This window comes from Citrus sinensis, chromosome 3 (genome assembly GCF_022201045.2).
Source record: "Citrus sinensis cultivar Valencia sweet orange chromosome 3, DVS_A1.0, whole genome shotgun sequence".
Classification (NCBI taxonomy): domain Eukaryota; kingdom Viridiplantae; phylum Streptophyta; class Magnoliopsida; order Sapindales; family Rutaceae; genus Citrus; species Citrus sinensis.
This window is the reverse complement of record NC_068558.1, coordinates 1,317,945-1,331,386: the sequence shown is the minus strand read 5'-3', so window position 1 is coordinate 1,331,386 and position 13,442 is coordinate 1,317,945. Positions and strand designations below refer to the sequence as shown.

The 13,442-nt window shown below is 36.0% G+C and overlaps 2 protein-coding genes across 7 annotated transcripts; both read right to left on the bottom strand.

The window, feature by feature from the left end:
* Positions 1-1,050: 1,050 nt before the first annotated feature.
* Positions 1,051-6,158, bottom strand: LOC102607349 (potassium transporter 3). 6 transcript variants are annotated; one of them, XM_025098782.2, is made up of 10 exons: positions 5,941-6,158; positions 5,633-5,721; positions 5,314-5,557; positions 4,958-5,206; positions 4,800-4,850; positions 4,219-4,479; positions 4,078-4,130; positions 3,740-3,854; positions 2,922-3,176; positions 1,051-2,323 (listed from the first exon to the last, which is right to left on the bottom strand). In XM_025098782.2, exons 2-10 carry the CDS (start codon positions 5,633-5,635, stop codon positions 1,227-1,229), a joined length of 2,328 nt encoding a protein of 775 aa, XP_024954550.1. In that variant the 5' UTR covers positions 5,636-5,721; positions 5,941-6,158; the 3' UTR covers positions 1,051-1,226. The 6 variants fall into 6 exon arrangements, with proteins under 6 accessions (XP_024954550.1, XP_024954551.1, XP_024954552.1 ...); XM_025098783.2 differs by having other exon boundaries at positions 5,633-5,689; XM_025098784.2 differs by lacking the exon at positions 5,633-5,721 and having other exon boundaries at positions 5,314-5,353; positions 5,482-5,557; positions 5,941-6,157.
* A 2,075-nt stretch (positions 6,159-8,233) lies between these two features.
* Positions 8,234-12,048, bottom strand: LOC102607056 (calcium-dependent protein kinase 1). Its single transcript, XM_006476406.4, has 8 exons — positions 11,274-12,048; positions 11,017-11,160; positions 10,702-10,854; positions 10,382-10,497; positions 9,798-9,965; positions 9,313-9,440; positions 9,070-9,169; positions 8,234-8,683 (listed from the first exon to the last, which is right to left on the bottom strand). The coding sequence occupies exons 1-8, from the start codon at positions 11,941-11,943 to the stop codon at positions 8,600-8,602; spliced, it is 1,563 nt and encodes a 520-aa protein (XP_006476469.2). The 5' UTR covers positions 11,944-12,048; the 3' UTR covers positions 8,234-8,599.
* Positions 12,049-13,442: the final 1,394 nt, after the last annotated feature.

Sequence of the window (13,442 nt, the reverse complement as noted above, 5' to 3'; positions counted from 1 at the left end):
CTGAGTTCTTGTCCCTCATAGTTGATATATTTCATTGAGATTTGTGGTCAAATGGACTTGGACCCTATTTGATATTGAGTTTGAATAGTTATAACCTAAAAGTTATGGTATTAAAGTATTTAGTAAACATCATCTGATGTGGCTTGAAAGATAAATTGATTTGATTCACCATTTTATACAATGAAAAACTTATAATATATTTATTATTTTGTTAAAATTATTAAGATGTTCTATTTATTACATATTATTAGTTTTAATTCATAGATACATTTGTTTTTCTCTTGTACTATAGTTGTAATTTAAAAATTATAGCACCTTAATAATAAACAATACCTAAGTTACTTGACTCATTAATTATAAGTACAACAGTTATAATTTAAAAATTGTAGGCCAGTAGTTATAGTTTAAAAACTATAACATTTTAATACTAAACAGGACTTGAGTTACTTGATTTATTAATTATAGCTTAGTTACGTATGCGTCAGTGAATGAATGTCTGAGTGATGATAAAAAAAAAAAAACTATATTGGATAGGCTTCTTGCTGTGGCAAAAATGGTTATGCCTGCTTGAACCGTATGTAGAAGTTTGCTAGAAGGAGTCTGAGCAGTTACTTTCAATTGGCATTATTCCTCTTGTTGGTCTTCAAATTTTAGTGTGTTTAGAAGAAGTTATAGTCTTTTTTCAGAGTTAAGAATCTGCCGGCCGTTTTTAGTGTTAAATTTTTTTATTTTGTTCTCTTTTGCTCTACTGTTCTTTTCTGGTCTTCTATTCTCTTCTGTTCTTTTATAATGTATTTGCTTTTTCAATTTCTTTAATCAGCTCTCATCGATTAACTTTAAGTGCTGTACTATTTGTCATTATTCATGCGTTTTTCAAAAGCTATTGGACAAATGGAAATGAACAAAATTAATCAAAATTGCATCTTCATACTGGTTTGCGTAACAAGATACTGAGAATAACTAAAATTCTGTGGCTTCAAAATTGCAGATTCATCCAGAATCAGACTTGATATTAGACTAGACTGGACAAATTTGGCAAAACCCAGCACAGAGCCAGAACCACAACAGAATCAATTTATCTCAAATGTCACCCTTCAGCTCAGTGTTATGCCAAGATTGTAGAAGCAGCCGAAATACAGTGAAAAAGGAAAAAAAATAAAAAAGAAAGAAGAAGAATGTCCGTATAACCAAAGATACACTCTCAACTCTAAAACCAAGAGAGTGAACTACAAATAATAGTTTATACCCACCTCAATCAAACAAATATGAGGTATGTTCAAGAACACGGCAGGGGACCGGCTATTTTTACGCAAGAAAGAGTATGCCACATTAATCACAAACCTCTTCAAGAATGGTGCGTTCCATTTTGCCTTTATCCGAGAATGCCCTATTATATACGAGACACCAGCACATTTAGCTTCTAAAAGCTGCAAGAGCTCTTCCTTAACTCTCAGATCTTTGAATTTTGTATCCGTCAACTTGAACTGAACACGGGGTCTATAGTTGAGGTCAGGTGACTCCTGCTCATACATGGACTGCAACTTCTGCAAAGCAGGTGATTTGCTGCAACTACCAGTTATTGGAAAACTTGAACTGCAGCTTTCTTCTTTACTATCAGATTCTGACCTTGCCAATCTTTTCCCAAACTTCTCAGATGTCCTAACAACTGCTAGCCAGCCATCCACAGGAGCATCCAGATTTGTGAACCCTTCTGCTTCCATTTGGATAAATTCTGCTATGCTCATGACAATGTCATTTTCAAAATCATCTCCACTGTTCGGGACATCCTTGTAGCCATTCCGGACAATGCAGCGGTACATACGGTATGATTTGGGACCAATCCGTCCAATGAGATACCGCTCTTTATGATGGACATAAGGAAGAGGAACAGTCTTCACACAGATAAATACAACCACTTGGTAAAATGCAGGTAGGTTGGTTAAGAAATGAGTGAATGTGGGTGGGACTCCATTTGCCAACTCAGTGAAGAGGAGGCCGATCCCAGGGACCCTTACAATCCCAAGACTTGAACCTTGTGCAAGGATCCATTTCATGGGTACTTTATTATGCAAATCATATAAATACCTCTTCCTGCTGCCGTAATGCCACACATACATAATAGCCAGAAAGACGGTAGTGAACATCAGAGCAACCCATCCACCATTGGGGATTTTCATACAAGCGGACGAGAGGTAGATGATTTCAATTGATCCAAAGAATAGCACATACAGAAGGGCTAAAAAGAGACTCTGATTCCATACAAAGTAGATGACCAAAGATGTCAACAATGTCGATACAAATGTCAGAGCCATGCAAGCACTACCTGGATTAAAATAGAATATTAGTTTCAATCAAGACTAATCGACAACTACAGTATATATCTTTATTAATATGCACCTAGCCGACAAACAGTAAGATGCATTTAGCTAACAGCCTAACAGAAACAACAAATGATGGACTCAAAGACAAGTCATCATGAGCAGGGTACTAGTACAAGATGAAGGCATGACCATACTCATGTAAGTGACCGTCTTAGGTGACACAGGTTATGCTATAACACTATGTTAATCTGAGACCAATTAGAGCATTTCTCCACCTCCATCCAGTCATGTAACTGACCATCTTAGGTCACACAGCCACACAGGTTTATGCTATAACACTACATTAATCTGAGGCCAATTAGAGCGTTGCTTCACCTCCATCCAGTCAGACAGTAGTCTCCCACCTCCCGTACAACTGTATGTATGATTAACATAACTCGGATGGAAAGAAATCAGGGACATTTTAAAATGAATCACACATAATTTTGTCGTGTTTATTTAGCAGATACACAGTTTTTTATATGAAAAAATTGGGAAGAAAGCTAGTCTATCAGGGGGAAAAAAGGTAAAGTTTATCTTCTTTGACGAAAGGCAACTTACCATAAGCATTTGCTAGACGGTTCGTGTCTCGAAAACCAACTGTGACAGCCAGACTGAGAATCATAAGGACCCAATTTATCTCTGGGATATACACCTGACCACGGACCCATCTAGCTTTATGTACAACCTTGACACGGGGGAAACATCCTAATGCATAGCATTGTTTGACAGTTGAGAATGTAGCAGAGATAACGGACTGACTTGCAACAATTGCGGCTAAAGTTGCCACAACAAGAACCGGCCAACGCAGTGGATCTACGAAAATCACAAAAAATCCTCTGTTAACAAACAAGTAATATTCATCTAGGAAAATACTCTTGAAGTAATCCCATCAATGAATATCAAATCAGTTACATTTTCATTAATGATAGGGGATAAACAACACGAGTAAATGACAGGAACAAAACCTGGTTAATCATTATCATATCAAGTCTGCAAAAAAGGGGATTCACGAAGAGAGAGCTCATACTCACTTAGACAATCGGCATGAGGAGACTGTACCTTGCCCTGTGATAGCTCTAGTTAATTAAAATAGCTTGTCATATGTTAGCTTAGTTAATTAAGATAGGTATTGGAGTGATGAGAATATTTCAAACTACTTAGCTTAAACCTTGTGTGTGTGTGTGTGTGTGTATATTTTGGCTACTTCAGAATGTGTTTCTAAGACTTCCCCAAGCTGTTATTAATAAGAGCTCCTTTAGAACTACCAGCAGTAAAAGGCTTTAAAAAGCCTCTCATACAACTATCAACAGGTGAAAAAAAATGGAAAAATAAGGAAATTTTCAATAGAAGGTACCTTAATGTTTGCAAAGACTAACCTGGTATAGAAGCATGAAAGCTTAGAGGTGCAGCAGAAAAATTTTTCGAAAGAAATGCAGCCTGTCCCATATATTGAAGCACTAGACATGGGAAAACAATGCAACAGAATGCAAGCTGCACAACATTACAATCTTTTAGAGTGTGTTTTGTGGAAATATAAAGCATGTGTAGAGAAATCTATTATCAAAACCAAAGAAGGCCAGAGCCTGCTCACGACTTTAGCAACATGAACTATGATAGTTGTACCAAAAAAGCGCTAACATGCATAACTTTTTAAAAGTTAATTCTCATGGATCAAAAGTAACAGAGACAGTAACTGGTTGTTCATACTTCATACCTTTATTGATCCAGCTGTGAATTGGCCAAGGTCTGCAAACATAGCTTCAGATCCTGCAATTGACAAGAAAAATTCTACTTGAATCCAGTAATTACAAACATTATGAACTGAGCACCAAAAACTTCCACATGCCATATTTACCAGTTGTACATAAAAATAGTCCTGCAAGAGAAGTCCAACCATCTCTTCCTGTGTATTTAAAGAACTTGTATATATAATATGGGGAAAGGGCCTGGTAGACTCTTGGATTCCACTTAATGACATTGTAGATGCCAATACCAGTAGTAGATAATAACCATAAAATCACAACAGGAGCAAACATGAAGGCCACCCTGTGGGTTCCTCGGTATTGCAAAACAAAATGGCCAATCAATACAAGACAGGCAAGGAAAACCACCATTCCTGCATATATACAGAAATGTCAGTATCTTCAACAAAAGATTGAAGAATTGGCAAGGAAGAAACAGAAATTCAAGCAAATCTTTGCTCCTGTCTTTGTGCTTCCCCCTCCTACAACATCTTTAGTATAGCTAAATATATCTGAAATAAGAATTTTGATGAACTAAGTTAAATTAATTATTATTTGTGAGGACCAGATACTTATACTATGATCTGGTAACCATATTCCTGGCTTCATAAGAATTAAGTTTCAAATTTCAGTAGGATTAGGGGCAGAGAAACAAAATAAAAGAACTTTTCATTCCTAAGAGAGCTGCACTCACTAGTGTGCCTATTCTGTAATTGGACTTGCAGCCCATCAATGGATGAAAGAACTGCAAAAGTGCAAAAATCTATTAGCGTAAATGTCCAAATGAACCATGCAAAGATGCATGAATGGCAGAATAGAAGATATTACACTGTAATAGTAAAGTAAATTTACCAGAAATTGCTGGCGTGAGGACGCCAATACTAAAAACCAGGGCAGCACCAAGCAAAACAAGAAGAAGCAAACCAGTTTTGGTTTTCTTATGTCTCTCCATAAACACTTTGAATGGAGAAGAAGTCATATTTCTGCTTGAATAACCTGGATCATGATATGTAGTAAGCTCCTCGTCAGCTGCTTGATGATTGGGAAGTAAACCAACTTTTGCATGTCGGCAAAGGAGTGCGTATAGAGAAAACGTTCCTCCTGCAGAAAGAAAGCTCCAGCAACATTAACACAAAATTAAATTATGAAGACAATATAATGAAAAAGGAATTCTATCACCATAGAAAACGCATGATATGAGCCCTCACCTTCACCATTATCGTCCGCGTTTAACACAATGATGACATACTTGAACAACGAAAGAAGAGTTAAAGTCCAAAAAATAACGGAAAACGCGCCAAATACTGCATCTTCATTTTGATAATGGCGCAAACTTCCAGAAAATGTACTTTTATAAACATAAAGAGGAGAAATACTCAAGTCGCTAAAAACAATGCCGAAACTCTGGTATGCCAAAAGAAGAAATTCCTGACGCGGGCTTTTAGTTTCAACCTGCTTCAAAAGCAAACAAACACATTAGAGTTTTTGAGTATTGGAATCAGAAGATAAAAGTTTCAAAACACCCACCATCTCGTAAGCTGAAGCGGAACGAAGATCAGTACATCAGTCCAACAAAATCCAAATCTAGCATTTGATGAATCACAAAATACAATTTTCTGGCATATTATGTGGTAATCAGATGAACAACTACAGCAATTTATTACATTGGATTTCATATAAAGCTAATTTTGCTTAACGTGGGACTGGGACAAAGCAAAAGATTGATCGTAGATAAAACATTTACGACATCGACCCCACAGCTGAATTGATCTCAGATTAAAATATTAATTATGAAATTTCCAGAGTAAATGAAAAGATTGCGTATTGCGTAATACCATATTATCTGCTGTCTGCTGATTAGATGAGGAAACGAACCGAGTGGCGTCGTGTCTTCTTCAACTGCAATCTGACTATTTCATATTATTTCATTAATTGCTGATTTATGATGTCGATGAAGGAAGGAGACACAGAAGAAGCAAGAAAGTTGACGACAAAAAAAAAAGAGTTTGTTTTGTTTTAGAAATATTATCCAGTACATGATACTGGATGATTATGTTTTCTTTTTTTTTTTGTTGGGGGGGGGGGGGGGGGGGGGGGGAAGGAGTTAGAAGGGGCCCAATGTCTATTATTAATTTTAGTTATGGGGCCCAAGGTCCGCTTAACTCTTAACAAACAAATTATTATTGTTATGGGTTTGGAGGAATTGAATCCGTCGAAAGATATTGTTGTTGTAAGTAACGGACTGATCCGACTCTCGCCGGTACTCGGTCCCGCCCGAATGTCTATCCGAGGGTCGCAGAAAGTAGAAGAGATATCACTTGGACTTGATAAGTGAGATGGTATTATTAACAACATTATTAATTTCTATGGGTTGTTGCTTGACGTCAATTAATCAACTACTACCGTGTTGAAAATTTGATTGGAGGATTTAAATTCAAAGAAATAAAATACTCTACATAATGAATGTAAGCTCCTCCCGTATTACTACGATAATATTATCTCATCAACACATTTGTGATCGGATTTATTTAACATTGTGATAGTTGCGTGATTCTCTTATGACAATCAACCACGATTTTTTTTTAAATTTATTTAATATGTTTTTTTGAAAAAAAAATATATAATTACTAAAATTATTTTAAAAAATAAATAACAATGAAAGCAACCATTAGCTAACTAAAGATCTTATGAATATAAACATGTAACCTAGTTTCTTCCCTGCAGAATGTAATTAACCTGATTAACATATCTTTAGTATCTTGTATAATGTAATTCTGAGGGCTAGCGAAGATCCAGACAGAGGCTCAGGAATAATAATAATAATAATAAGATTGGATTGGAGCTGGAGGAGCTGCTCAAGGTCAGCAACAATACAAGGGCGGATTGGGGTGACAAAGCGCTTGCTGATTGTTTTTGCTATTATGGCGTCTGGATTGCTCGTTGGCTTTACAGTTGTTTCTGTATCACCAAGACAAGCGATGATGGTTAATAAATATATTATCATCAAATGTTGGTAATATTGTTATTGGATATGAAATCATTCAATTAATTGAGCTTACTGTAGTCTCTCTTATCATTTCTGCGGATGGATCAGATATTTAGTTTTATATCGTGCATGCATGAACCAGACTTCGTGTGTTAATTAGATGGTACTTCTAATTGCTTTTTATTTGTATTATGAATATCATCAAGTATGTTTTGGGACTGAGGGCATGCTCGACGTGGGTATGATGTAGTCAAAAGTAGAGAACGATGAATTCATACAAAATGAAATTCAGAGCATTCCTATGACATGTCATCTGTAGTTTCATCGAATAGAGAAATTGTCGTACTAACGTTATGTTTGGGATGACATGTCGTTTGTAGTTTCGGAACTTATAGTTCAGCTTCTATCGTAATTTGAGCGAACTTTTGTTGATTTGGTTTGTTTTTGAAGGGGAATGATTTGTTGCCCATTCTTAACAATTACAGATTCAGGTAGCTATCATCAGTTTTCAAGCTGAAAATTATATATTAATGGAAGATGACGACTATAAAATGAGTAAAACATGAGTGGCATGATAAAAGGAATGCCTCTAATTCATTGAAAAGCATCAATACTTATTGGCAGGAACCACAAGCTGAAAGAAAAAATCCTCAACCTTTTTCTCTCTTTTTTATTACAAATAACAAACCTCTTGATCTTTGATACCTTTTCTCTCTGATGATGGCATATTAAGTGATTTGTCGTTTTGCTGATCAACAGTGTGAACGGCCATGCCACAATTGTCGGGATGAGACTCTGTGACTAGCAAATTAAAGACTTGCTGGTACCAGACTTGTGCTAGTCTGCCTACATTAAACGATCTTTATTATTAGTCATTACCGCCTTTTTTGCCTGGACGATCCGTCATCCGATCAAACAAGGTTTGTCGTCCATATTTAAAAGCACGAAATGATGGCAGATGACTTGTAGCCCAGTTTATCAATTTGAACATCTTGTTAATTTGCTTCCACTGTGTACGATTTATCACCTTTTTCAGTAACTCGTTTTTATCTATTATCTTTAAAGAACCAGAAAACACGTATCATGGAAGATTATGAATATAAAACGAGGGGCAAAAAGAAACCAGACATTACAATGCATCGTTGCGTCAACACTGTAAAATCATCCTTCTTTTTCTCAATTCTTTGTTGGTCACACTAAAATTGGAAAGAATCAGTTGTAGGATAAACCAACAATATAGGACAAGGTAAAACAGATGACGATGCCCTAATTTAAGAACACAAGCAGATAATTCACCTTGGGATCACTTAACCAATAGAGTATAGACTACGGACCTCAAAGCAACAAAAATTTTCCCGCAATAAGATCGACAATCTATATTCTATAGGAACAAATACAGAATTTCAGATGTAACAGTCATCGAAGGTCGCCAGCCGGAGATTAAACCAAGCCGAAACACTATCCAAACAGATCGACAAACCTGTTGGCACATGCAAGGGGAATTGAGCCTACTTGCGCCTTCTGTTTCCAACCATATCAGGATTTCCCTTTCTCATCATAGCAGCAAACTCTTCATAATTAATTCTTCCATCCTGCAAAAGAATTTTAACATAAATAATATGTACAGAGGCAATTGTTTATTATACATAGGAAAGAACCCTAAATCAGTACAAGGGAGTAGTTGCTTGGTTAAATAACAAGCATTCATGTGATGGAAATAATGGGGTACTAAAAGAGCAGACTTGCTAGGGAGAGGTACAATTTTCAGTGGGTCTATTTTTTATACATTAAAATTAACATGCTTATTTCTTCATGAGCTACAATCTCGACTACAAAAAGCAACTTGTGATCGGTGGAGAATGACATATTCCAATAGATAGATAATAAAGGGAGAAAATGTATCCCTGCTTTTCCACGTTGAATTATAAAAAAGACTGTTTGTATAAAAGGAAGAAAAAGAAGAAAATAAGCAACATACATTGTCTATGTCAACTTCTGCAATGATCTCTTTTATTGTTTTTGCATCTCCCATATTATACTTCTTAAGCGCATGTTCCAGCTCTTCCATTGTGATGTACCTAAATTTTCAGAAGCAGGAAGCAAAACCAGCAGAGGAAACTCATAAGTCATCATCATTCTTTTTTAGATAAAAGTATAATCAATTACTAAAACCATATGTTAATAAGTGATGGAACAAAAAATAACGTAAAACAGTGCTTACCCACTGTTGTCCTTGTCAAAATATTCGAAGGCTTTGTACAAGTGTTCCTCTCTTTCCACTCTATTCATGTGCATAGTAGCTGTTATGAATTCAATGTAATCAATGGTTCCATTTCCATCAACATCAGCCTGGCAAAGTAACCAAATTTGCAGCTTCAGTTGAACCACAGAGCAGATAAGGATTGATAAATTCTTCATACATGGACAAGGAAAGCTATCCAAATTAGATTTCAGCATTGATTTTGTTTTACAGTCTATGTCAATCCTACAGGCTTCCTTCTTTTACTCTAGACTAGAAGCAAAAGATTAAGTTGAGGGTCAAGCTCACTGGTATGCTCCCAAGAACAAATCAACAACAGTTGAAGTTCCCTATATGAAAATGATCTTTCCCTTCACAATATAAACTGTAAATTTCGTAGCAAAGCATTTTATAACAATTGTCACAATTAGGAAGAACTGAATTTTTAATAAGTTTTAAAGACTTACTGCTTCCATTAATTGCCTAACTTCAGATTCAGAAAGTCTGGTGCCTAGCTTTGGAAGACCAGCTTTCAACTCTTCAAAAGTGATTGTGCCACTGTTATCTGTGTCCATCGATTTGAACATTTCCTTCAAGCCCATTATTTCCTCCTCAGAAAGATTTTCAGCAATCACCTGAGGAGAGAGAGAGAGGGGAAAAAAAAAGAACGAATTGCAGAATTTTGTAGAACTGAGAAATGATGAGTGGCCACATTGAAGATGCTTCTAACATCATTGAATTCTGGAACTAAATATCTCTATCTACTTCAAAAGAAAACAGATATCTCAAAGTGAAAGGTCAACAATGGTAAACGAGGGGTTTCACCTCAGAGCATTAGAGAGGGCAAATGATAGTCCCTCGAGTTCTCACTTCTTGGTAATGAAATGGTTACTTCAAATATCTTCTTTCCTTTTGTACTCTTAGCATCAATCTCTTCGTCTTAGAGGTCAACTATGTACCTTATCCTATTCATGCTTTCTTCTTTACAGCAAATGCTTTTCAATTTTCTAGGTGTTATACAGAGAGTAATTGACGGAAAGAAAATGCTTACCTTTAGTGCAACTTTTTTAAGTTTGTTCATTGCCCTGAATTGCTTCATTCTAGTTAAAACAGCAATATCAAGGGGCTTATCAGAGGCATCACCATCTACCCTCATCCACGGATGATCTGCATGCATTTCAGTGTTTTAAGCTTCATTAAAATCTTCTGAATGTCAAGAAACTTGAAACAACACAACATATGAGCAGAAAGTACAAACATATAAATGGGTGTGAGCACTTCAGGGTTAACCTGTAAGAAACCTTGCAAATATTTGTGAGTATAGCAAATCAGCTAAAGTCTGTAAAGTCTTTTTGGGGATCAAAAACTTACTTAAAACTTCAGCAGCTGAAAGCCTTTCTTTAGGATCAGCACGCAGCATCTTCTTCACAATATCTTTGGCACTACTGGAGATGTTGGGCCAAGGATCAGATGAGAAATCAATATGCCCCCGTAGAATGGCATCAAAGATACTCTGTTCAGTCTCTGCATAACAATAGAGTTTAAACACAGAATTCACAGTTAAACTAATGATAAGCAATTTTCTTTGCCATCCATCATAGATACTAAAATGAAAATTTAAATTCAGAACTCCAGTGTTTCATATTCCAGTACTCCTCATAAGAAACAAACAAATTAAAGATATACCTCCCCAAAATGGAGGGACACCACTAAGAAGAATGTATAGGATCACCCCAGCACTCCAAATGTCAGCCTCAGCTCCGTAATTTCTGCGCAACACCTCAGGAGCTACATAATACGCACTTCCAACAAGGTCCTTAAAGACATCTCCTGCAGCAACACATAAACTGTATAGTTCAAAATCGTCACAAGCAAGGCCCCAGAAGTTATATGTTCAAAAGGGAAAATTGAAGTAAATGCTGATGAAGAGAAATCACAATCACCTGGCTTGAAAAACACAGAGAGTCCGAAATCAGTAGCCTTCAAAGGAGAATCCTCAGCGGAACTCGAGAATAAGAAATTCTCAGGCTTCAAGTCTCTGTGCATCACACCCATGGAATGACAGTAATGCACCACAGTCACCATCTGTCGACACAAATTCGCAGCGGCTCTCTCCGAATAATGCCCCTTGGCTATGATCCGATCAAACAACTCCCCTCCCGCACACAAATCCATAATCAAATTCACCGAGTGCCTGTCCTCATACGCCCCCTTCAGCTCCACAATATTCCTGTGCCCGGTTAGGTGGTGCATGATCTGGACCTCACGGCGGACGTCTTCGACGTCGTCGCGGTTTATGAGCTTGCGAGAGGAGATGGATTTGCAGGCGAATTGTTGTTTGGTGTATTTGTGAGTTACTAAGTAGGTGATGCCGAACTGGCCGCGGCCGAGCTCGCGGCCGAAGATGTAGGTGTTGCGGACGTCCTCCATGGGTTTGCCGAGGACACGGCCAACGGATGACGAGGTGGCTGACGTGGCAGAGGAAGAAGGACGAGGAGGACCCGGAGGATCTATTTTGAGGCCGTTGGGGTGGTGGCCGGGCCCAGTGTCGGGATCGGCAGTGGTTGAGTGGAGTTGAGTTTGAGACGAGGGTAGGCCGTTACAGTTGCCCATTTTGGTCAACACGAGTCAAGAGAGACCGGGAAGACAAATGCGAGTCAATGCAATTAGCTTGAGTTCCGTTTTGGGCGTCGGGGGTTGGAACTTGGAAGTTTTGTCTTGTCCGTATAATTAATTTTACGATTGAAAGACAAGGCTGTGTGGATATTACCATAACGGGCTTCCTAAATGCTTTTATAAAAAACTGTTGCACAAATTCTTAGGGTAAAAGCTCGTTTAGTCCCTATATTTTGAAGTTAGTGTCTGTTTAGTTCTTATATTTTTAAAAATACCTCAAATCATCCCTACCATTAAATTATTGACACTTTCGCCATTATCTTTTGTTCCTTTTAACTTATTTTTATAATATTGTCCTATTATAATAATTTTTTAGACATTATTAAAAAGAAAAAAATAACCCTATTATAATAATTTTTTTAGACATTATTAAAAAGAAAAAAATAAATTACCAGTTTAACACCAAAAAATAAAATAAAATATATATATTAATTTTTGTGGAACACACTCTTGAGTTAAAATATTAATTTTTCTAAAAAAATTGATAATGTAATTTTTTACGATATTAATTTTTTAGACATACGTGAGCTTCCACAAAAATTAATATATACCTTTTTATTTTTATTTTATTTTTGAGTTTAATTTGATAATTTAATTTTTTATTAATATCCAAAAAAGAAATATTATTGTAAAAATGTAATATTGTAAAAATAAGTTAAAAATAATAAAAAATAATGGCATAAGTGTCAATATTTAGTAGCAGGGACGTTTTGAGGTATTTTTAAAAATACAGGGACTAAATGGACACTAACCTCATAATATAGGGACTAAACAAGCTTTTATCCCAAATTCTTGTACAGATTCCCATGGTATTATATTATTAATTGAGTGAGGATATAAAATAATAGATATAAATTATGTGGTTTATGTAGTGTTTTATTCAAGCTAATTATATCATTTTAAGTTAATTTATAGAAAAATAATTTATATAATAATTTATAATTGTATCACTGTTCTCTTCAAAAATATAATCAGTTGATTTTTTCTTTTAAATGACGTTATTGACTTCCTCTAAAATCTCTTTTCTTTGTTTACCCTACCGAAATATTTAAAAAAATAATATAAACCTCTCACAACACTTCCTTTAATGACAAAAATAACATAAGATGTAATTTTTTTCTTATCGGTCATACCCAATATTCAGTTCAGTCTCTATTGTTGAAATCTATTATCTTAAAAGACTGTTCTCTGGAGTTGTGGAATTTATTCAGTGCCGGCCATTAAGTCTTGTTTCCTCTTGTCGTTGAGATTAAAGTTGTAAATAACTAAGTGGAGTTATTGAAGGAATTTGGAGGATTGCCAACAGTTCAACTCTCTTTTCTCTTTATGTCTTTCTTTTTTTTTATTACTTTTACAGATGTCATAATTTTTATCCTATAATTAGTGACCTTAAGCTTTATTTTCCAGTTTGGAAATTATAACACCTCAGTACAGCC

What these genes read in the sequence shown, in the direction of transcription:
- LOC102607349 (XM_006476407.4), bottom strand. An exon ending in CGCGGACGATAATGGTGAAG is followed by an intron (nt 5,207 to 5,313) that starts GTGAGGGCTCAT and finishes TTCTTTCTGCAG; the next exon opens with GAGGAACGTTTTCTCTATAC. An exon ending in ATTACAGAATAGGCACACTA is followed by an intron (nt 4,480 to 4,799) that starts GTGAGTGCAGCT and finishes GTATATATGCAG; the next exon opens with GAATGGTGGTTTTCCTTGCC.
- LOC102607056 (XM_006476406.4), bottom strand. Translation starts at nt 11,943, where the DNA reads ATGGGCAACTGTAACGGCCTACCCTCGTCTCAAACTCAACTCCACTCA. An exon ending in TTCAGCTGCTGAAGTTTTAA is followed by an intron (nt 10,498 to 10,701) that starts GTAAGTTTTTGA and finishes AAATGCATGCAG; the next exon opens with ATCATCCGTGGATGAGGGTA. An exon ending in TTAAAAAAGTTGCACTAAAG is followed by an intron (nt 9,966 to 10,381) that starts GTAAGCATTTTC and finishes CTCTCTCCTCAG; the next exon opens with GTGATTGCTGAAAATCTTTC.